Source organism: Cibotium barometz, chromosome 23, assembly GCF_041138505.1.
Source record: "Cibotium barometz isolate CiBa-2024 chromosome 23, ASM4113850v1, whole genome shotgun sequence".
Lineage (NCBI taxonomy): Eukaryota > Viridiplantae > Streptophyta > Polypodiopsida > Cyatheales > Cibotiaceae > Cibotium > Cibotium barometz.
This window is the reverse complement of record NC_141068.1, coordinates 11324701-11349516: the sequence shown is the minus strand read 5'-3', so window position 1 is coordinate 11349516 and position 24816 is coordinate 11324701. Positions and strand designations below refer to the sequence as shown.

At 38.5% G+C, this 24816-nt stretch overlaps 1 protein-coding gene and 1 long non-coding RNA gene across 3 annotated transcripts in view; one reads left to right on the top strand and one right to left on the bottom strand.

Annotated features, from left to right (window-relative positions):
* Window positions 1-7527: 7527 nt before the first annotated feature.
* On the top strand, window positions 7528-13409 carry LOC147625628 (glucomannan 4-beta-mannosyltransferase 9-like). Its single transcript, XM_086817142.1, has 9 exons — window positions 7528-8737; window positions 8815-8913; window positions 9373-9625; window positions 10567-10677; window positions 10910-11046; window positions 11144-11257; window positions 11476-11675; window positions 11833-12024; window positions 12620-13409. Exons 1-9 carry the CDS (start codon window positions 8408-8410, stop codon window positions 12777-12779), a joined length of 1596 nt encoding a protein of 531 aa, XP_086673268.1. The 5' UTR covers window positions 7528-8407; the 3' UTR covers window positions 12780-13409.
* Window positions 13410-24518: 11109 nt separating this feature from the next.
* LOC147625627 (uncharacterized) overlaps window positions 24519-24816 on the bottom strand; it is a 1307-nt gene continuing 1009 nt past the window's right edge. For both annotated transcript variants that reach the window (XR_015268798.1, XR_015268799.1), the window contains exon 3: window positions 24519-24816. This exon is cut by the window's right edge and continues 313 nt beyond it. This is a non-coding gene — a long non-coding RNA (uncharacterized LOC147625627).

The following is a 24816-nucleotide window of genomic DNA, read 5'->3' as shown; positions in this document are numbered from 1 at the left end:
TACCCACTTAGATAGTTCGGGGACGCGTGGATTGTCTTTGCTTCATGCCAAATTATGTCAACATCTTGGGGGATGCCATTTCAAATATTAATACATTTGGTGCATATTGACATTGTATGCTTACAGCTTCCTATGTTTGTTGCAATTGGTTTGTATGGCAGGGTGATTCCTGGAGTACTTACACCTAATGAACGTGTGTGTGGTGATGGTTTGTATGCCTATAGAATAATTGTTTATAAATTTATTGTTGGATATTTTATAAATGAAGAGGACACATAAGATTGAGGTAAAAGCTCACAAGTTATTATTTTTGGAAGGCATTCATTATTTTGAATAAGCTTTGTATTTATGTGCTAGCTTGTGCACATTCGTTTATTTATTTCTACAAGCCTAGACTTGAAGCATAGACCTACAAATATTTATTTTGTAAAGCTTAAAAGATTTCCCCTAGTCCCAAGTAACCTAATATTCAAGAGCTCTCTATTTTAGGTAAAGAGCTCTCTATTTTAGGTAAAGACAGAGCACCGTGCAAGAAAAAGCACAACCTTTGTATTTTTGGAGGCTACGGCCTATTTTGGGAATTGAAAGCTTAAAAATACTGATGTGTGGGGAATAGGCCACACATGTGAGGGGGGAAGATTGCACCCAATGTTTGTGTCGTACAATAGCTAAGTATTTTTATGTGTTAAATTTGAAAGCTTGGTTTATAGCTTAAGTTGAATGGTTGAATAATTATTTTTCTTAAGAAATTGTTTTTTGTAAATTCCTAGATGGGGATCCTTGTGTTAAGCAGCTAGATCTTGTTTCATGGTTGATTGTCACTTTGAACCATTCGGATGGCAAAACTAGCCTAACTTGGTGGTTGAAACAACCAGACATCTGGCTAAATAAAGTAGAGCAAACAATATTAATTACTTATCTCCTTTGTCTTATAAGAAGCTCATTAATTGTACTTCTCAAAATAAATCCGATTTGAGCAATAACATTGCATCCCCCCCAACACACACACACACTCTCTCTAAAGTAGAGCAAACAATATTAATTACTTGTCTCCTTTGTCTTATAAGAAGCTCATTAATTGTACTTCTCAATAAATCCGATTTGAGCAATAACATTGCATCCCCCCCAACACACACACACACACACTCTCTCTCTCTAAAGTAGAGCAAACAATATTAATTACTTCTTTCCTTTGTCTTGTAAGAAGCTCATTTAGTGCACTTCTCAATAAATACTTGTTTGTATGTACATATAGAATAACATTTGATGTTCTAAACTAGAGCAAACATTGTCAATTGCTTCTCTCCTTGTAAGCTCATAAAGTGATTTTTTTTCAAGAAATACTTGATTATACATATGCACATAACAAAAATTTGATGTTTTTGTTTAAAAAATATAATTAAATTTGTACTCTGGTCTTACGTTAAAGTAAAAAACTTGCATATTAGTTTAGACACCAAAATTTTTAAATTCTGCTAAGTAGCACATAAGTTGTGGATTATCCTTTCCATATGAAACTTATTATTAAGTTTATACTAAAAAGCAAATCATATAAGGTGTGGAAAGAACTATTATAGATTATAGTTTATTCTTAGTCCTTTAAATGCACTTTAAGCTTAAGCCTAAAGATTTATGCAAGTCAAAAATCTTCCATCTCAATCTTTTGCTATGAGTGTTAAAGGAGTTCTCTTACACATTTCAAGGTCCCTTATGATTATTATGTCAATCTTTTGCTATGAGCTCTCTTAAAGGAGTCCTTCATGATTATTATGCCAATCTTTTGCCATGCGTCTTAAAGGAGCTCTCTTACACATTTAAAGGTCCTTATTATAATTTTAGTAATAAGTGATTCACTTACTTGTGAGGGAAACTTGATATAGATTCAATTTGAATAACATTTAGGTTTCTTGTTTTGGTTACCCGCATCAAAAGTATGTTTGCATTGTAATACTTATAAGTTCTATATTTGCACATGGCATATTTAAGTAAGATAGTAAATATAGAAAAGCCATGATTTTGAAGGAAAACCTCAAGTGAGCTCTTTAAAGTCATGGTTGAAAAACATCTTCACGACATAGTAAACAAGCTCTTGGAATGTGAGAACTCTTTGTTTTAGAGTATCCAACATATGAGACTGGGTCTTCAAGTGATGCTTCTGGAGAAATTCTTTGCTCTTATTTTGGAAGCTTCTTTAGCTCTATCATGTTCCTTGACCAGAAGTGGCAAAGTTCGCCGGTGGAGTCATGTTGGACCTAAAATAAGACACACATGTGAGACCATAAAATGCACATGTGAAACAATAAAATACAATGTGGGAGATACAAACTTAAGGCATGCAAGAGGGAGTGCTCTCATCAACAGGTAGCTGCCATGGCTAGGAAGAATGATTGAAAAGTAGAGAGGTTTGGGAAGGAGTTGTTTGGCAAGTCAGGTGGTAAGGGGGTGGCAAATAAGATGGCTTTTCTTGGAAACATCTAGTTGAGAGGAGAAGGAATCTTTAGCACACACAAGAAGAGGGGTGAATAAAATTGAGGTATAAGGCTAGGCTAGGAAGACAAGAATACACACTAACAATAACAAAAAAACAAAAAAACAAGTGCTTAAAAGAAAGGGGACATCTCACCATATGCCTAGGCAACCATTGATATTCAAAGTTGGAGAGGGCTGGTCAATGGTGGCCACTAAAAGAAAACAATGAGCTTAAGAAATTGTTGGTCAATGCACATGTGAAACGATAAAATACAATGTGGGAGATACAAACTTAAGGCATGCAAGAGGGAGTGCTCACATCAGCAGAGCAGAGCCACCATGGCTAGGAAGAATGATTGAAAAGCAAAGAGGTTTGGGAAGGAGTTGTTTGGCAAGTCAAGTGGTAAGGGGGTGGCAAATAAGACAGCTTTTCTTGGAAACATCTAGTTGAGAGGAGGGGGAATCTTTAGCACACACAAGAAGAGGGGTGAATAAAATTGAGGTATAAGGGTAGGCTAGGAAGACAAGAATACACACCAACAATAACAAAGAAACAAAAAAACAAGTGCTTAAAAGAAAGGGGACATCTCACCATATGCCTAGGCAACCATTGATACTCAAAGCTGGAGAGGGCTGGTTAATGGCCACCACTAAAAGAAAACTTTGAGCTTAAGAAATTGTTGGTCAATGCACATGTGAAACGATAAAATACAACGTGGGAGATACAAACTAAAGGCATGCAAGAGGGAGTGCTCACATCAGCAGTAGCCACCATGGCTAGGAAGAATGATTGAAAAGCAGAGAGGTTTGGGAAGGAGTTGTTTGGCAAGTCAGGTGGTAAGGGGGTGGCAAATAAGACGGCTTTTCTTGGAAACATTTAGTTGAGAGGAGGAGGAATCTTTGGCGCACACAAGAAGAGAGGTGAATAAAATTGAAGTGTAAGGGTAGGCTAGGAACACAAGAATACACACCAACAATAACCCAAAAAAAAAGTGCTTAAAAGAAAGGGCAAGGAAGGGGACATCTCACCATATCCCAGCAACCATTCATTGATGATACTCAAAGCCGGAGAGGGCCGGTCAATGGCCACCAAAAGAAAACAATGAGCTTAAGAAATTGTTGGTAAAGAGTTGGTGGTTGAGAAAAGATGGTCGTTGAGAGCACGATCCTAAGCAATAACGTCACTCACCATTTTGTTGCTTGCTCAATTTAATATTTAGTTTTCAATTTAGAATTACATATTCGTTTTCGTTTGATGGGAAAGCCTAACATTATAGCGTTTAGATGAGAAAGCGTAAAATCTATAAGTACGACAATCGGTGCTATAAATTTAGAAATTCCCAGTGGTATATAAATATAAATATAAATATATATATTGGTCCCAAAAATAAAAAAAGGAATTCCCAGTGGGAGATTATTATTTTGATTTTTATCTCAATGCTTGCGAGTTTATAGTGTTCTAATATCTTTTTTTTAAAAAGCTTAAATGCACTAAAATAGAGTTCGAATATCGATTATGGCACACGATGGGGTTATTTCTGATAGACTATATGGTCTGTTATTTCTCGTCTAGCTAATATATTTCACGCTTTCACAAAAAATGGGTTATTTATTTTTTAAGTTAGGCTTCTTAAACAAAAAAGCTCTATGTAATTTTTTTAACAAAAATATAATCTGCCTTCCCCCCAAAAAAAGAGAAATAATGTCTAGGTTGGTGAGATTTAAAAGAATACAAAAAATAAGGTACTGTCCACCTGTGTAAATTTTATTTTCTCAATTTTAAAAAACCTGCACATTTTGAAAAAATTGAAAGGCTCCAAGTTTCGCGATTTGTTTTTTTTTTCTTTTGAGAAAAATGTTTTGTAGAGCAAAGGTAAATATTTTCTCATGATGTGTATGATTTTCTGAAAATTGAGTTGATGATAGATTCCGATCTTAAGAAAATCCAAAAGAAGAGGGTAACGTAAATTTTGAAAGATTTGAAGCTAAAAAGAAAAATATCATATTTGCAAGATATATTATTTTGAAAGCCTGGAATATTTAAGGCTCATATTTTCTGTGATTATTATTATTATGAAATATATGAGGTAGTGTGTGGTGTAGAAGGCTCCACAAAGGCGTGTCGCCAAATTTGGCGGTGATCCTGCTAAACAATGCCCCACGTGGCAGTCAAATATCTTTCACAGTTTTAAAAGGGTTCCGTACTGTCCAGCCTGTATACCTAGTTTTTTCTCTGGCGACACTTTTATAAATCATACATTGATTTAAATTACTAAATAAAACCTTCCACCTTTCACATTGTTTAAAACTTTGCAAAAGATGATAATGTGAAAGATGTGTCAATAATTCAATACAAAATGTTTGCACTTGTCGGTGCCCCCCATGGGAGCCACTTTTGTCACTCTTTTATTAGTGCCAGCTAGGCGGATGCGTAATTACGTGTACATGCTTTTGCTTCTCACTCTTTTATTAATGCCAGCTAGGCAGATGCGTAATTACGTGTACATGGCTTTGCTTCATATGGCAATTTGTGTTGTGTCACATGCACATGCTTGAAAGTCTCTTGTGTAAAAAAGAAGGGAGTAGGACCTAGCATCATATCCCATCTATCATCCTCAAATACAAAAGAAGATTTCTCCCAACATATCTAATAACCAAGCTGAATACATGCTTCAACCATAGCCTCAGTAGTGCATCCTCTGGGTGCCTGCTTTTCCAACACATCACCTTTCTTGGACCAAATTGCATTTATTGAGAATCCAACTGGCACCAGACCCACAGTATTAATCGGGTTGTAAATAAAATTTTCCTAATGTATATGAATGTATAGAAACTCTCTGGGTGCCTGCTTTTCCAACACATCACCTTTCTTGGACCAAATTGCATTTATTGAGAATCCAACTAGCACCAGACCCACAGTATTAATCGGGTTGTAAATAAAATTTTCCTAATGTATAGAAACTTGGGTAAATCTTTTAAATTTTCTATTTGAAGTCTTGATATATAGTGTATCTCTCGCTATTTTGTCCTCGTAGCCCACTCCAAATTAGTGATTCTGGTGGGTGATTATAAGAAATCATGAGAAATTTTCCTTGTATAATAAATAATGCTCCCTTTTTGGAGGACCTCTTAAAATAGAGCCATTGGGCTTAAAATAGCCCCTACTCTTTTCTTTGGCAAAAGCTTATCTAGAGAAAGCATTTTCATTATGTTTCTATCTTCTTATGACTACATTTTGATGAGATGCTTTCCCTTCTCACACCAACTCAAGACATATATTTTAAAATTTGACCTAGCCCTAGGCTAAAGTGAACCTATCCTTTCTCAAACCCAACAATTCCTAAAGGCACTCATTTAAGAGTCCCAACCCAGGAAGACTAGCAAGGTATTAACAATTAAGGGAGCAACTCTTCTTATCCAATATCCCACAAAGGCTTTAAGAATTATCAAGTAGAAAATTGTTGCTCTTAAAAATAGTGTTTTATATATTTTCTCATTTTCTCAAACCATTGGTGGGAAAACAAAAGCCACAAAATTATGGGTACCACTTACTTTTTCAAGTGTGTAAAGCTATATTTAGGAAACTCAATTTCTTCAAAGAAATGCAAAGGGTGTAAGAAAATTGTGCTAAGATAATACATTAACTCAACCGTCTTGCAAGGGGGATTGAGGCTACCATGAAATTAGGAGGTTGGAAGAGACATATGAATCCCACACATTGTAAAACATTGAAAAGGAGTTCCTAACACACAGAAAACACTTTGTTGACAATGAATTCCCTTATTGCAAGTTGATACATAAGGCTTAACTCCCCTTGCCCAAGAGGTGGAATGTTGATATCATGGGCCTCCATGGTGGTAGTATGTTCTAAGCTCATCGCTCCTCTAGCCTCTAGCCTAGAAGCTATTAGAATATGTATTAGAGAATGCCTTGTATACTATAAATGTGTAATTTATACATGCTTGTAAACAATAATAGTGTAGGATCATAGGGCTCTTTTTCAAGTGGAAGGTATATCCAAGAGGCTAGTTAACATAGTTGATGAGTAGCATCAACTCCACATTAGTATTCACATAAAGTATTTTTCTCAAAAAAGCAAAGCACTTGGAGCCTTAGGATTTTGAAGGTTTTTGTTGAGAACTTGCACATCACTTAGCCAAATTAAAACTAAAATACCTTAAGGTTTGCAGATTTTTCAGAAGTGGAAAAATTTAAAATTTATGAGAAAAATTAAAATTATGGTAATAGTAGTAGTAGTAAAAGTTCCCCTCTTGGGTTGTCGGTGTGTAGGTGATGGACATGAAGGAAGCCCAGCTTAGTATTAAATATATCTCATCGTAAATAATTTCTCTGTCTAGGGGCAGGGGCCATAGGCCTTTTTTGATCCCTCTCCTCTCATAAATGAAGCAAGCCCCCACCAACTGGCAACAAGGAAAGACCAACTTTTTCTCTTAGTTCTCCGATTGCATTTTTAGCAAATTGCCTCCCTTCAAATTTCAATCACACAAGATCATCTGATCATTAAGTATCAAAATAGTATCAAAGTGCTATTATATAAATTTCTTTGCATTAAAAAAAAAGATCATCTGATCATGTGATGCTGTTGTGCTCTCAAACCCTTTGCTCTCATCAACGCATGTTTGAGGCTTGAGCTTGAGCTTACACAATCACCTTTAAAAAGGAATTTTTATAATAGCACTTTGTAGTACAATTGCAATTCCCAAATTGCTGAGAGGATACAATAATTTGAATGTGCATTGTGCTATTGAAGTCGAGAGTTTAACGCTTTGAACTATAATGATTTCAGTTGCATTTTGCATTAGAATGAGATATGCATTAATGTTTTTGATTTGGCATGGTTTGATTACATGGTAGTAGGTTGTAACCCCACCCCCCCACCCTCCAGTGCCCAGTGTCCACACGCACACGCACAGAACAATCCCCCCCTTCCAAACAGCTCATTGCACCACTCGTTTTCCTTTTCCTCTGTGCAGTCACGTCCTACAGCTTTCATCAAAATGGGACCCAAATGTATAGTAGACGTAAGAAGCATCTTCCACACACGCTCTCTCTCTCTCTCTCTCTCTCTCTCTCTCTCTCTACCACGTCCACCCACACAACCTGCTAAAAAAATTCACGTCCACCCCCCTTCTCTCTCTCTCTCTCTCTTTATGTGTTGTCTTCCTCACATTGCATCGTAGCATTAAAGCTTAACTCCCTCTGATTAGCTCCTGAAACGTTAGTTTTTGCCCACGGGCCCCCCCCCTCTAGGAAGCCGGTAGCCTCTAGCTTTCTTGTCACAGTCAAGGGAGATATTAGAACGGGCGTCTTGCTAGCAGCAAAGAGTAAGACATGGCAACAGCACTGGAGGTGAAAGTTCGTGTAATAGACAGCCAGGCTAACGACAGAGACCACACTGTGCTGAGGGAATTAGAGAAGAAGATGCTTTGCATAGATTGACATAATAATAAGGCGCTTTTAAACAGCCCCCTCAACCTGCATTTTCTACTGCATTGTTGCCTTGAGGAGCCCCCTCAGCCTGGCTCTTGCAGCTTAGGCTCCCCCGTTTTAGCTCAATCCTTAGCTTCACCCATCCCCTCCCATCACCCTAATCCATGTAAGCTGCAAGTGCCAGTGCTTAAATCAAGGCTTACAGGTGTTTAATTACTTCTTGTGTGCCTTCTAATCATTGCGGATTAGTGAAACACCTGTGCTTCTTCTACATACTTTTTGCTAGCTAATCATTGGAGATCAGGGGATAATCTATGCTCTTCATCATCTCTTTGTCAATCATTGCCTGATACAAAGAGTGTTCTATACTCAAGATCTAGTAGTAAAAGTGCACTGCATGGAGAGCATTTGATAACCAAAGCAGATCCAGTGCTGTGATTAAAGGGGTCTAGAAGAGCTCTAGTTTCTCTACCATTTCTTGGCAGCAATGGGGCGCTCTACCGCTAATTTGATGACACAGAGTGGTCAAACAGATGCGGAGAGCAGCATGGTCGGGCAGCTGGTAGACTTTTGGTTTCAGATCCGGGCACCCATTGTGGCCCCTCTGGTACAGATGGCCGTCAACATTTGCCTGGTCATGGTGATCATGATGTTCGTGGAGAGGGTGTACATGTGCTGTGTCATTGTGCTTGTCAAGATTTTCCGGAGGAAGCCAGAGAAACGCTACAAGTTCGAGTCTATCAAGGATGATGTGGAGTTAGCCAACTCTTCTTATCCTAAAGTTCTCGTGCAAATCCCAATGTACAATGAGAGAGAGGTAATGTGACTAGTGCTCTATAATCTTGCATAGTAAAGGGAAGCTGGACTATACTTAAAGGTTTGGTGGTGATGCAGGTTTATCAGCTCTCCATTGGGGCTGCTTGTGGGCTTTCTTGGCCTTCTGATAGGATCATAGTGCAGGTTCTAGATGATTCGACTGACACTTCAATCAAGGTTCGAGCCACCTTTCTCAATGCTATGTCAAGTATGAGACAATTATAGGCTTTAATTATTATTTATGTATGCCATTATATTGAACTCTATATATATCCACAATATGTAATGGTTTCTCTTTGGCACCTTTTTAATGTATTGTCAAGTAAAGTATGGAATAATAATAAGATTTGATCTAATGCCATTAAGTGCTATATATATATATATATATATATATATATATATATATATATATATATATATATATATATATATATATATATTTATAGAGAGAGAGAGAGAGAGAGAGAGCTTTGGGGTAGTTTACCCTTCTCTTGAAAGAGGAGCGTGTATATTGTATATTAGCTGTCATCATGTCTTTAATTTAGTGAGATGCTGATGGTGTAAGCGGGCTTTACAAGTGGAACAACGAGGATCAAATATACATTGTAATGGAGGATTGAATTTTAATTATTGCAGGAGATGGTGCAAATGGAGTGCCAGAGATGGGCGAGCAAGGGCATTAACATAAAGTATGAGGTGAGGGACAACAGGAATGGGTACAAGGCAGGTGCTCTGAAGGAGGGGATGAAGCGTAGCTATGTGAGAGAGTGCGATTATGTGGCTATCTTTGATGCTGATTTCCAGCCAGACCCAGAGTACTTGTGGAGGACAGTCCCCTACCTGATGTACAACCCGGAGATAGCCCTTGTGCAAGCTCGGTGGAAATTTGGTTAGTGATCATTTCATTGCTCTATGTTGATGCATCAATTGACTACAACCTTCCTTGTGATAAGACCTTTCAAAAGCATTGATCTCTACTTAGCTTTAATCTCTTGATAAGGCATTCTTTATAATGGCAGAGCCCAATATAAGGTTAGTATGTAGCTTACTTGGTCTATTTAGAAGAATTCATCCATTTTTGTGATGGTTAGTATGTCCAATTTTGTATTGGTGTTATCGCATAATAGGTTTGCATGTATATTATTTAGTTTATTAGAAAAGATTGTCCAATTTTGTATTGGTGTTATCAAGGTTACTTCAACTTCACCAGTCAAACTAGCGTGATTCGTTTTGTGCATATTTTCTTGTTCTTTTTTCTTTTTTCCTTTAATTTTATTTCCTTCCTTAAAAAAAAAGGTTCCTTCAACTTTTATCATGAGCCCAGCCTAATTTTATTCTCAGTTTAGGAATCAAAATAATTGATTCATTCTTTTTGTTTGTTATAGTTGGGCAGTCTGGGCTATTTACGATGGTCGTGTGGGGATGGATATATAATATGGGGCCCAAGGAAAATAAATTTTAAATTCTGTTAAAATACTTAGGTCCGGAGAGGACGTTTTTCTAAAAGATTTCACAGAATCGATGAAAGGTGGCAGGTTGGTAGGTAGTGGGGGACAGATTGAGTTCGCTTTCAAGAGTGGCAAACTGCGAAAACTTTTAAAAGGGTCCCTCAACAAGCGTAAGCTCAAAAGCGATTCGTAGTGTTGACGTCTTAACTGTTGGTGCTCGCTGCTGTGCAGAAACCCCGCTCCCCCAGCCAATGGTTTCCCTACGCGTCCCACTGGATTAGATGCAACTTTTTTCATGTCGACAGTAAAAAAGCGTGTAATTGATAATATTTCAAAAGCAAAATTCCTGATTTATCTCTTTTTTATTTTTAAATTTTTGCAGTGAATGCTGATGAATGCTTGATGACAAGAATGCAAGAGATGTCCTTGCATTACCATTTCTCCGTGGAACAAGAAGTGGGGTCCTCTACCCATGCCTTCTTTGGATTCAATGGTAATACATTTTTATATAAAGTAATCATTCTTTATGTAAAGTAATCAGAGCACAGAGTGGAGCTTAATTACATGGAATTTTCTGTTCGATACCCTTAAGAGAAGTGTGAGCTTGAGCCCAATTAACTTAGGATTAAATTACAGTGGGCACCCAATTAATCTGGGATTAATTGCAGATGAGGCCCATGAAGATCACCTAATGTGATCGTGTGTGTGTGTGTGTGTGTGTATAGGTACCGCGGGTGTGTGGCGGATAAGTGCCATTAACGAAGCAGGGGGTTGGAAAGACAGAACCACAGTGGAGGACATGGATTTGGCTGTCCGTGCCGGCCTTAAGGGATGGAAATTTGTCTATCTCAACGACCTCGGGGTAAGCAAGAAGAGTCGAAATCATTAATTAGCGAGACCCTTCCGGATTTAACTGAACCCCCAAACTTAGCAGCAGTTGTCTCCCCTTTTTCTGGTAGGTTAAAAATGAGCTACCAAGCACTTTCAAGGCCTTCCGCTACCAACAGCACCGCTGGTCCTGCGGTCCTGCCAACCTTTTTAGAAAAATTCTCCCAGACATCATACAAAATAAGGTAAATTCATTATCCCTTACTTTATAGATTAATTTATTTTGGACTCTCTTAGACAATATTTTGATAGTTCAGGCCCGGGATTTTTCTTATTTTTGAATGGCATTCAACTATGATTTTTCTTATGTTTGGAGTGACATTCAACCATGTAAACTAAGGTTTTGATGAAGCAAATGGCGCACCCTTTTTTGACTTTTTTTTTTGGGGTTTTTTTTGAGCAGAAAGTTGGGCTGTGGAAGAAGTTCCATATCATCTATGCCTTCTTCCTTGTGAGGAAGATCGTGGCCCATATTGTCACCTTTGTGTTTTACTGTCTTGTTATCCCTACCACCGTGCTAATCCCGGAGGTCCACCTGCCTAAGTGGGGTGCCATCTACATGCCCTCTGTCATCACCATCCTCAATGCCATCTGCACTCTAAGGTGCCCTTAACAATTCTTTGCCACTCTTGAATCCTCCTTCTCGTTCTAATCTTAAACATGACATTCCCTTGTAAAAACATGCATCTCATTGATGCCTTTTGCCCCTATTTGTGTGAAGCCTTGTGTAATCTAACCCAATCCCCTTGGTTGATTTTAGGTCCTTGCACTTGATCGTGTTCTGGATCTTGTTTGAGAATGTCATGTCTCTGCATCGGACAAAAGCAACCTTTGTTGGGCTTCTCGACCTAGGCCGGGTTAATGAGTGGATTGTTACAGAAAAGCTAGGGGATGCCCTCAAAAGTCGGCTAGCAAAGCTGGGCAAGAGGGGGAGAATGAAGTTTGGAGAGAGGTAATCTCTTAATTCTCTAATTCTATCTTATTTTTGAGAGTGTTGTATATTGTAGTGATAGTCAACATTGCATCCTGCTCAAGGGGGGTGTGGACTTTTTTAAATCTGTACATCCATCCATTGCAGCGGCAGGGATTGAACCCGTGACCTCACTCGTGAGACTCAAACTCCTTACCAACTGTTGGGAAACTTACCGGGCCATGGCCGCTCAAAGCTAAGGGGTGTTCACAGACTGCCCCCCTCTTAACGGATGGGTGGGGAGATGGACAGGGGAGACTCCCCATCAACGGATGGATGGGGAGATGGACAGGGGAGACTCCCCATCCATGAGAATGGGGAGACTCCCCATCAAGGAATGGGTGGGGAGCTGGACAGGGGAGACTCCCCATCCATGAGAATGGACAGAATCGGCGGGGGAGATCTCCCTCTTTTCTAGGCTTTTGCCCTTTTTCCACTCAGTGTGTAAAGCACCTAACTTTAAATCACATCAGCTAACCAGTCACTTTGTGGTAAATCAATCACTTTTCATCAAGCTGGTGAGTCAGGTGCACTGTAATTGCTCACATTGTTGCTAACTCTTTCTTTAACCACACAGGTTACATGTGCTTGAGCTGTTAGCCGGCCTCTACATCTTCTTCTGCGCGGTGTATGACTTCAATTTTGGCCACAACCACTTCTATATATACCTCTTCTTGCAAGCTGCAGCATTCTTCATAATGGGGTTTGGGTACATAGGTACCTTTGTACCCACCTAGGCACAGATGGGGACAACATCAACACAAAGTGGATTATTGAGCAAAGGTTTATTGACACATTGTTTTCCTACTGTTTAAGCAGAGGCAGCATGATATGGAAGGGTTCTCTAATCAGCCACATGCAATCTCCTACACAAGACTCGGATTTGAGGAGAAGATTGCAAAACACATAAAGTGGGGCGGGGGGGGGGTTGTGTCCATAATAGCTGATTTTTTTAATAAATTTTTTGGATTCAGTGGGGCTGAGAGATGTTTGCAAGTTGCATTGTGAAGAAGGTGGCGGAGCTGGTTGGGGGGGGGATATCTATGTGTATTATTGGCAGCATTCTTTTGGGATAGTTTCTTCTTTTGGTAAGGATTTTAATCCTTCTGAGAATGGATTAAATAAGACGCCTAGATGTGGTTCATAATAAAGGCCTTTTGGCAGCCTTACTGCTGGCCATATATGACTTGTTTGTTGCTCCAGTGGCTTTTTACGAGGGTAGAGTGTTGATCTCTTTTTTCTTCAGACAAGAGGTTTTGAGGATGGGGGCCTGTATCATATGGTGTGCCCAAGCAAAACCCCGAGATCAGCACAACAACGCTTGTAACAAAGGTTCATGTGCCATTAATAGAAAGAATTAACATCAAGTTTTGGTCGTTCATTACGTAAAAGTAAACTAGGACCAACGGGTAAAACTTGGACCTAAGAATCCGGGCATTTGCAAACCGTTGCTATCTTTGGACAGTTAGTCTGGTTGATCGAACATAAAAGTGACGACATTTGGTGACGATGGATGGTCCAGCATAAAAGTGACGACATTTGGTGACGATGGATCTTTCTTATATACACAATATATGTCTCCTAAATGTTGTTTTCATCATTAATTATTTAAACAGGGTTTCTTGTCAAGTTCTATGCATGGAACATGACATTGCTAGATGACATGGCGACGAGAAAGGGATTTTTCGTAGCAAGAAGAGAAAAGTGAGGAAGTTGGGCGTCCAAATATAGGGAAGATTTACTGAGCCGGAGCTAACTTCAGTAATCTCGTGTGGCCTCCGTTAGCATTGTTAATGGGAGCATGGTTGCAGACTCACCTCTCTTCATTTGTGTGTAGATTCAAACCTAAGGTAATACATAAGGTCATTAATTAAAGCTCCATCAATTAATATACAACAAATAGAAGTTGTGAATATATGTCAAAGTGGCGCTTAGTTAGGCATTATCTCAGTGATAGGGGGATAGACTTCAAGTTGGAGGCACCGCTTGCATGAGCTATCACTTTGCTAGGCATGTAAATTGTTAGTTTATCTTTTATGTGTTTATAAATATTAGCTTCATGGTCAATCGACTATATGAGACCCCATTGTCTTGTAATGATCTCTTATATATAAATCCATATCACATAGATAAAGTAGCCATGCACCTTGTAAGGCTGACAAGTATTCTAACAAATTTTTCACTCCATGGATCTTAAAGAGAAATAAATTTGGGTTTGGGAATGTTTTGGATTGGCACATCCTATGATTGCACCCACACCAAAGTGTCCCCAATGACAAGGGATTATTTCTTATCGATTCATGGACTTTGTTGATGGGTTTGCTGTATATGCAAATGTGCTAAGCTATGGAATATTTGTAAAAAGGTAGCATGGATAAAATGATGAGGACCAATGCTTATGGAGATGTCTTGTTAATCTTGACTTGCAACCAAACCTTCAGACTATGACTAGAAATCATTCTTGCCACGTGTAAGGTCCCAAATAACATATATAATAATATAAAGGTTTTGACTAGTATAATTAAGAAACCATCCAAGTGGATTTTTTGGCTAAGATGTTCATATTTCTGGTACTTTTTTTGTGTTCAATTATGCCCATGATTACCAAGATTCCATTGAGGCTTTGTAATTGGAGCAATAAATTCTCCCAAAGGAAGAACAAGAGAATAGGAAAGCACGCCTAGTGTAGGATGACAACTTTAATGTTATTGTCCTCAAGTGAACTGCATTAGTACATACATATAATTTGATTATAACAATAGATAATCATGTCTTTCACCTAAACCTTAAAATGTGGGATGCAGTTTAGTAAGGGAAGTGTTATAAATTAATAAATTAACCATAAATGTGGGATGCAAGCCTAGTGTAGGATGACAACTTTAATGTTATTGTCCTCAAATGAACTGCATTAGTACATACATATAATTTGATTATAACAATAGATAATCATATCTTTCACCTAAACCTTAAAATGTGGGATGCAGTTTAGTAAGGGAAGTGTTATAAATTAATAAATTAACCATATATACAGAAAGATATCAATAGAATTCAACAAAAACCAATGATTTTTCTTTATGTTGGAACTTCATGAATGGTCGAGGCTATAGAGGAACAACTTGATAGGGATGTTAGGGATGCAATTCACATGTCCCAATCTAGTCCTTGATAGAGGAACAACTTGATAGGGATGTGAGGGATGCGCTTCACATGTTCCAATCCAGTCCTTGATAGAGGAAGAACTTGATAGGGATGTGAGGGATGCGCTTCATATGTCCCAATCCAGGCCTTGATAGAGGAAGAACTTGATAGGGATGTGAGGGATGCACTTCACATGTCCCAATCCAGTTCTTTCAAAGGTGAAGACAAAAACTTGGGAGAAATAATATAGACTTGGATTTATTATATGGACAAATACATTGAGGTAACTGGGTACAATGAAAGGAGTAAGATGGAACTTGCCCGACTCAAGGTTCTTGAAGTAGTAGCCCGTGTAGGATGGAAGAATTACTATTTATCCAATCATCTGGAGTAGGGACAATTAAGATGGGGTGACATGAAAGCATACCTCCACCAAAGGTTTTGTTCTCTAGGGTTAGAAGAAGATAAGATGAATGAATTCTTAGAGCTATCACCAAGAAGGAAGAACCATAGAGGAGTATCACCAAGCCTTTGCCTAATCTCCTCAAGTTCGCCCTTGTAGGATGAGGCAACCTTACTACATAGGTTTGTTTGGAAGCTCAATGAACCTCTTGACAACCTAGTAAAAAATACAAAGCCTTCTTTTATTTTAAAAGCAATATCGATGGTGGATGAAAACTTTTTTGTAGATGCCTATCCCAAGAGATCCTTAGTTTCCAGAAATGTCTCCAACCCTCCTTTGCCAAAGTGTAATTGCCAAACTTCAAACAACCCAAGAAACATGATGGTTTAGAGCTGAAGAGAAACCTCACCTCCAAAGTTTAGCTTCAAGAGTGACTTTCTTAACAAATGAACAACATGACCAATTCCGCCAAGAGAATATAGGTTTCAAAGGTCAAGATCAAGGACATGTAAGAAGAGATTTCCAAACCTTCCTAGAAGAGTGACCTCGGGTTAAGGTAGCCAAGGACCCACATTCTAAATTCCAACTGCTTCATTCCAGAATAATTAGGGTCCCCCATAACAAAATTAGGAAAACCCAAGAGGTCGATTCCTAGCTCAGCCTGCTACTTTACGTCAAAGAAATATAAGACCCCCACTTCAAAATTGGTGTAATCCAAGAGACTCGTTTACTAGTTGCATCTAACGCAACTACAAAAGCAAAGCTAGCAGAAGAAGAAAGAGGCCAAATTCATGCAACCACAAGGTCAAAATCGATAATTTTTGGTACTCCAAGAACCTACTAAATATCAGGGTAAGCAATTCAAGATTTTTACTAATTTAGATAGCACTCATTCATTCATTTCCCCAGGATGCTTGCATAAATTAGGCCTAGATTAAAAATCAAGAAAATCTATGCAAGTAGTATTGGTGGCTAGTGGGAAGCTTCTTTTCACTCATTTCTTAAGCTCATTGTTTTCTTTTGTTGGTGGCCATTGACTAGCCCTCTCCGGCTTTGAGCATCAATGGTTGCCTAGGCATATGGTGAGATGTCCCCTTCCTTGTCCTTTCTTTTAAGCACTTGTTTTTTTTTGTTATTGTTGGTGTCTATTCTTGTCTTCCTAGCCTATCCTTATACCTCAATTTTATTCACCCCTTTTTATGTGTGCGCCAAAGATTCCTCCTCCTCTCAACTAGATGTTTCCGAGAAAACCCATCTTATTTGCCCCCCCCTTACCACATGACTTGCCAAACAACGCCTTCCCAAAACCTCTATGCTTTTTAATCATTCTTCCTAGCCATGGATGCTGTTGCTAAAATGAGAGCACTCCCTCTTGCATGCCTTAAGTTTATATCTCCCAAATCGTTTCACATGTGCATTTTATCGTCCCAAAGGTGTGTCTTATTCTAGGTCCAACATGACTCCACCGCGAACTTTAGCACTTATGGTCAAGGAACATGACAGAGGTAAAGAAGCTTCCAAAATGAAAGAGCAAAGAATTTCTCAAGAAGCATCATTGGAAGACCCTGTCTCACATGTTGGATACTCTAAAACAAAGAGTGCTCACATTCTAAGAGCTTGTTTGCTATGTCGTGAGTGAAGATGTTTTTCAACCATGACTTTAAAGAGCTCACTCGAGGTTTTCCTTCAACATCATCGCTTTTCTATATTTACTATCTTACTTAAATATGCCATGTGCAAATATAGAACTTATAAGTATCACAATGCAAACATAGTTCTGATGCTGGTAACCAAAATAAGAAACCTAAATGTGTTTTCAGTTTATTCAAATTGAATCTATGTGAAGTTTCCCTCACAAGTAAGTTAATCACTTATTACTAAAATTATAAAAAGGACCTTTAAGTGTGTAAGAGAGCTCCTTTAAGACTCATGGCAAAAGATTGACATAATAATCATGAAGGACTCCTTTAAGAGAGCTTCTTTAAGACTCATAGCAAAAGAGCTCCTTTAAGACTCATAGCAAAAGATTGACATAATAATCATGAGGGACCTTGAAATGTGTAAGAGAACTCCTTTAACACTCATAGAAAAAGATTGGCATGATTGACATTTTGAGGTAGATGGAAGATTTTTGACTTGCATATATCTTTAGGCTTAAGCCTAAAGTGCATTTAAAGGACTAAGAATAAAATATACTCTATGATATTTCTTTCCACACCTTATATGATATTTGCTTTTTAGTATAAACTTAATATTAAGTTTCAATACGGAAAGGAAAATCCATAACTTATGTGCTACTTAACGGAATTTGAAAAACTTGGTGTCTAAACTAATATACACTTTTTTAACTTTAACTTGAGACCAAAAGAGTACAATTTTTATTTTCACAAAAAACATCAAATTAGTATTTCTTGAAAAAAAAACTATTTGAGCTTACAAGGAGAAAAGCAATTAACAATATTTGCTCTAGTTTAGAAGGGACTATGCAATTTTTTATTTTTTATTTGCAAGAGAAGTATGACAAAAAAATGAAAACCTTCTATTAATACATGACTATTACTAGAGCAGGACCTTTTTGGCACCATTCAACAATTCAAAACTAAAAGGATTGGTAAGAACTCTAATTTCAAACAAAAAATACTCCAATTGCCACATCAGGCAATGAGTACTGGGGCACTGCTAAAATACTAACTGGTTGCAAACGGATTCGTGACTTGAAAGCGAATCCATGGCTAGATACTCAATAGGGCCAGGTTTAAGTTCCTACTTTCCCCTAAAAGGGCTTGTTTCCATGTGAATTAGTCCTAAGCGACATTTTAACTCCATTCCATAGAGTTTGGGCTTAAGAGCATGCTGAGAGCAAGTGAAATGTTAATTCTTTGTGTGTCTTGCAAAGTGGGCACAAATGTGAAACCGGGATCCTTTTAGCAAACCTGTCGTGAGTAGCTAACTTCTGGTGAAGCACTCTCCATAGGAATATGTTGCCTTTGAAGCGTGGTGTGGCCTTCCAAACTTCAGCGGTTCGACGCAGACTGTGTCACCAAGTCCTGAGTGCCCCAATGTTGGGAGAGCAGCTCTACCCAATTGGTATAGTCCTTTCATCATAGTCAGTAGTTTCCTTGTGGCGCAAAGGCCCAATTTGCCATCCAATTTGACAGATTTTGATATATTTTTGTGGGCCATACTGGTGGGAGAGAATTTGCAGCCAATTGAAGAGAGACTGGGTTCAACTCATATTGCACAGTGATAGCATCCCATTCATGCCACTAGGCTCTGCATTGGCATCCCAGAGATCATGCCATGTGCGTATTCCTTTATTGTGAAGCCTGTGGGCCTAGCACTGGACTAGTGCATGGGGTCTACCTCCTTCATCATTGCATCATGACCACCATATAATTTCCCTTAGTGCTCCATCGTCAGTAAGTGGGCATTGTTCGAACCACTAAGAGAGGCAAGAATCTCCTTTTATCCAGAGACCAATCCATGAACTAAGGAGGACTCTTTTATTTGGCATTTACCTGCCATGCTTAGTCGATGTCACCATGTCAGTCCCTACCACTAGTTGGGAAGGCCCTTAGCTTGTTGGAGTAGGTGCCTATTATTACCCCCTAAGTGCGATCTATCCCAACCCTCTATTTAAGGGTGAGGGCTTTAGCATGCTGAGCAAGGCTAGTTATCCCCAACTCCCTAATCTGTTGAGGGGTACATTGATCCCATGAGATTGTGTGCCAGATTCTTTTCTTAGAATTACCCCATAAGAAATGTCTTAATAGCTTCTCTGTTTTATTCTAGTTGGAATATAAACAAAGAAAATGGTCAGGGTGAACGGACAAGTTTCTTACCTTAAGGACAAGGGCATAGCCATTTCCTTCATTATACTACTCCATGCAACTCCAGCCCACTTTGAGAAAAATCATAGTTCTTCTGGCTTGGTTTTTAGGAGCATTAATGAAGGTAGAAATTATACCCTTCTTGAGATTGAGAGGGCAGTCTTCTCCTATCATGAGCTCATATAAACATAAGAAATCATCTTGCCACTTATGAAACAGAGCATTAATGAAGGTAGAAATTATACCCTTCCTGAGATTGACTTCTCCTATCATGAGCTCATATAAACATAAGAAATCATCTTGCCACTTATGAAACAGAGCTAAGGCTTCTCTTCTCTTTCTGGAAAAATAGAGACCCCTAATGTTCCAAGACAGTATTTTAACTATGGTGTGCATGGGCATGTTAACCAAGAATGATGGTATCTTATAGGATCAAGTATGGCCAAGGCTTCCTACTTATTCCCCAGTATAAAGGTTGGCATGGTCTTCTTTCTTGAGAGAGCCTCTTCCTTGAACTATAGAGGAATATTGGTATCCTTGGGTTGAAGTAGAGTACAGGAGGAGAGTGTAGCCTTACCTCCTAAGCTAGAACTCTAATCTCTGGTAACTTCACACTCTATCTTGCGGGAGGAATCCGTCGGTGTTAGCTATGTCGATGATGTGACCATCGGTTTAGATGAGTCCAAGGGCGTTTTTGAGTGGCTACACGAGGCCTCTTCTCTGCAGGGGAGTCAGATGCCGAGCCACTAGAGCTAGATGTGCAGCCCTGTTATTACAGGCAGTATTTGACAAAGTGGCCTATTTGTTTACACTTATAGCAAGAGTTTGGGAAGGTTCTAAACTTGGTGGAAACAGTAAACTCAATACCTTATGGGGTTGACAGAGCAAGGATGTCGAGGGTGTTGTTTCGCCTATCCTAGAGAGGAACACAACAACGTTTCGGCCTTGACCTTCATTGAACTCCAATGGAGGAGTGTATAGCAGTCTTCCAAGCATGCTCGTCACTGTGGATAACTTTGCCCATAAATAACATGTGATTTTTGGGAAGCTGACCCTCACCGGGCATTCATTTTAAAGAACATGTTTTGGCTTGAAAGCTGGGTATACCATGAGATGAGGTGGACCAGGCTCCCATTGTAGTTGGGGATCAAAGTGTAGATGATATCTCTATGGGCTGGATTCCACTAGCACTTGAAAGAGGCCCTTCCCCACACAAAGTGAAAACAAAATAGCATGGCTTTACCTTGGAATGCCGCACCAAACCATCTTTTGAATTCCTCTAAGGGTATGCGCCCCGTGAAATACAAGTAGTCACCATAGTTAGTAGCTTTCTTCTTGAATTCAAGGCACACTTTGTCCATAGGGAGCAAAACCCTAGTGTTAAACACCTTCTTGCGGGTTGAGCATTGTGGGTCATCCGCGTGATGTGCCTTAGTCACTTTAAGATCTACGGGGCCACTACTTCTTGAAGGCTTTGCATGGTGTTTACATCCACACATCCACAGGACCAAAGGACAAGGTGTCATCATAGGAAATCATAAGCGCTTAGGTGCCTTTTCCTCTATTCTTTAAAAGGAGAGACCATTACCTATTATGTGAGAGATATCTCACTCATATCTTGGCATGATGACAAATCCCCCCTATGGTGGACTCTCTGCATGTACACAGAGGCCAGGTGTCTGGCTCTTTGCTACAACTCTAACTCCAACATGGTGTTGGCATGATTACCACCATAAGGGCTATACCTAACACTCTTGAGAGGCATGCACCACGAGACAATGGAACTAGTGATGATAGACACTGACTATCCTAACCCTAACCCTAACCATTACTCTAACTAGCTCCAACAATGGCACGCTATCCTCCTTGGTTCACGCTAGGTGCAAAAAGCATTAAAATCCGTGTTGTGTGCTTAAGCCTCACACTAAAATTCTCAAGCTTCGAGATGCACGAGGTGGGTGTGCAATGTTGTGTTGTGATTTAAAAACATCAAATTTTGTTCTATATATACATGGGGTGGGTGTGCAATGTTGTGTTATAATTTAAAAACATCAAATTTTATTCTATATATACATACAAACAAGTATTTATTGAGAAGTGCATTTAATGAGCTTCTTAAAAGAGAAGTAATTAATATTTTTTGCTCTATTTTATTTAGGGTGGGGTGGATGCAATGTTGTTACTAGAATTGGATGTATATCACACCCATGTCCTTAAAATGTCTAGTGTGCACCACACCATTTCTTAGGTGTCACCTATGCCATTGTCATAGGAGCTCCTTGCCTAAGTGACTCTAATGTCTTACCTATTAAGAGATGGCATGTGCAATGCAAAATGGGCACATAGTTTAGATCAGGTAGCTATAAAGAGAGTGACGTTAGCTATGATGTTCTTCTTTAAAACAAATACAAAATGCCTTGATCACACAATATCAAATATGTTAACCATTGGAAAAATCCACATGACTTCACAAGCCATAGAGTGGAAGCAATAATGTTTGACCCAAGAAGCCTTTAGATTTCAACACAATGTCGTATAAGGAGATATGTCCTTAGTAACAAAGTTATTTCCACAATGAAATTGTTTTAGCATAATAATACAAGATTTTCTCTAAACAAGAAGCACATTTGTACACATTCTTGACATGACACATATACTATGCTCATCTTTTTTGCATAGTTGAGAGAGAGAGAGAGAGAGAGAGAGAGAGATGAAATCTTTTTGCAAGTGACAATAGTTACTAGCCCAAGGTTGAGCAACAAGCTACATAGCTAGGTTGTCAAGATACCTTGTTGTTTTCACCATTATTATGGCTTGGAGGTAGCCCAATGGTTGGATTAGCAAGCTAGCTAAATGTCTAGCTTTTTTAACCACTTGCTAGTTGCCATCCAAACGCTTCAAAGTGACAATTAACCATGTGGTTGATAATGAAACAAGGTCTAGCTAGTAACCTATAGAAGGTAGCCCAATGGTTGGATAAGCAAGCTAGCTAGATCTCTAGTTGTTTTAACCACCAAGTTAGGCTGGTTGCCATCCGAATGGTTCAAAGTGACAATCAACCATATTACAGATGAAATAAGGTCTAGTTGCTTACTTGACACAAGGATCCCGATCTAGGAATTTGCAAAAAATAATTTCACAAGAAAAATAATTATTCAACCATTCAACTTAAGCTATTATAACAATTTCAACATAAACCAAGCTTTGAAATTTAACACATGAAAATAGCTAGCTCTTGTATGACACAAACATTGAGTGCAATCTTCCCCCCACACTTGTATAGCCTATTCCCCACACATAAGTATTCAATTGCCAAGACAGGCTGTAACCTCTGAAAATACAAAAGTTGTACTTTTTCTTGCACAACGCTCTCTCTTTACCCAATATAGAGAGATCTTAAATATTAGATTACTTGGGGCTAGGGGAAAGGTTTTAGGCTTTACAAAATAAATATTTTCAAGTCTATGCTTCAAGTCTAAGCTTCTAGAAATAAATAAATAGATGTTCAGAAGTTGGCACATAGCTGTCAAAATGTTGTTCGTGCTCTTGATGATTCTTACTAAAAACTAAGATATCATTAAAAAACACTACAACAAAATTTTGATGTTTGAAGAATATTCTAGTCATCATTCTGTTGAAAGTAGCTAGAGCATTAGTAAAAAAAATGGCACAACTAAAAACTTATAATGGCCGGTTTGGATTCTAAGAGTAGTCTTGAAAATGCCTCCTTCATCCACACAAATTTGATAACCGAACTTAAGGTCAATTTTGCTGCTAAAGACTTGTTCTCCCTTGAGCTTGTTTAGCAAGTCATCCACTCATGGTATTGGATGTCAGTTCTTCACAGTAATCTTGTTTAAAGCATGATAATCGATACACATTCGATATGTGAAGAGGGTTAAGGGATTGAAATGCGGTTTTTAATTCTTGAGTGGTTTTGAATTTGTAAAGATAGTTTTCCACCTTCCTTTACCCTTTGGTTACTGTCCAATGGTCACAAAAACCTCTAGTCTTCAACCTTTGCCTTTAGCCTTTAATTTCTTTGATTCTTTTTAATTTCTTCCATAAATTAACCTAGACCGTGCTCCGATACCACTAACACAGGGATCCCCATCTAGGAATTTACAAAAAATAATTTCTCAAGCAAAATAATTATTCACTCATTTAACTTAAACTATTCTACAAATTCAGCATAGACCAAGATTTCAAATTTAACACATGACAATACTTAGATCTTGTACCATACAAACATTGGTGCAATCTTCCCCCCTTAGGTGTGTGGCATATTGCCATAATAGGCCATCACTTTCAAAAATATACAAGTTGTGCTTTTTCTTGCATGACACTCTCTCTTTGCCCAAAATAGAGAGCTCTTAAATATTAGATTACTTGGGGCTTTACTTGGGGCCAGGGAAAAGCTTTTAAGCTTTATAAAATAAATATTTTCAAGTATAAACTTGTAGAAATTAGTAAATGGATATATACAAATTAACACATAAATACAAAACTTATCCAAAATAATGAATGCTTTCAAAAATAATAACGTGCACTTTTGCCTCAATCTTTTGATCCTTTTCACCTATAAAATATCCAACAATAAATTGGTAAACAATTATTCCATAGGCATACAAACCATCACCACACACCTGTTCAAGCATAAGTTCTCTAGGAATCACCTTGTCATACAAATCAACTGCAATAAACATAGGAAGCTACAAAGCATATGTCAATGTGCACCAAATGTATTAATATTTGGAATGGCATCACCCACGATATTAACATAATTTGGCATGATGCAAATACAATCCTGGCATCCCCGAATTATCTAAGAGGGTAGAATAATATTTTTAAGAGGGCTTAAAATACACTCTCATAACACTACTCCCTATAGAAAACAAACTAGATGGCTAAAAAATTAACTAGCTAGATCACTAAAGAAAAAGCTATATGACTTACCAAGAGAATCAATGAGCTAGCTAGTTTATTAGCTAAGAAAACTAGCTAAAGAAAAAGTTATATGGCGTACCAAGAGAATAAATGAGCTAGCTGGTTGGGAAACTAGGCTAGTTATCACTTTGGGCCACGGAGTTAGTTATACATCATTAGGTTGGTTATCACTCTATGCCAGCGCAGTGATTATAACTTTGTGCCATCGGTCAGGTTGTCACTTTGGCCCATTGGGCTAGTTGTACCACTTGGCTAGTTATCGCTTTGTGCCACCGTGCTGGTTGTTGCCATTTTGGGCCATTATGCTAGTTCTACCATTAGGCTAGTTATCACTTGGGGTCATCAGGCTAGTTGTACCACTAGGCTAGTTATCACTTTGTGACAATAAGCTTGCTGTGCCATCGAGTTGCAGGGGGAAGGTTGAAATAATGATGCTGAGAATGAGTTGCACCATTG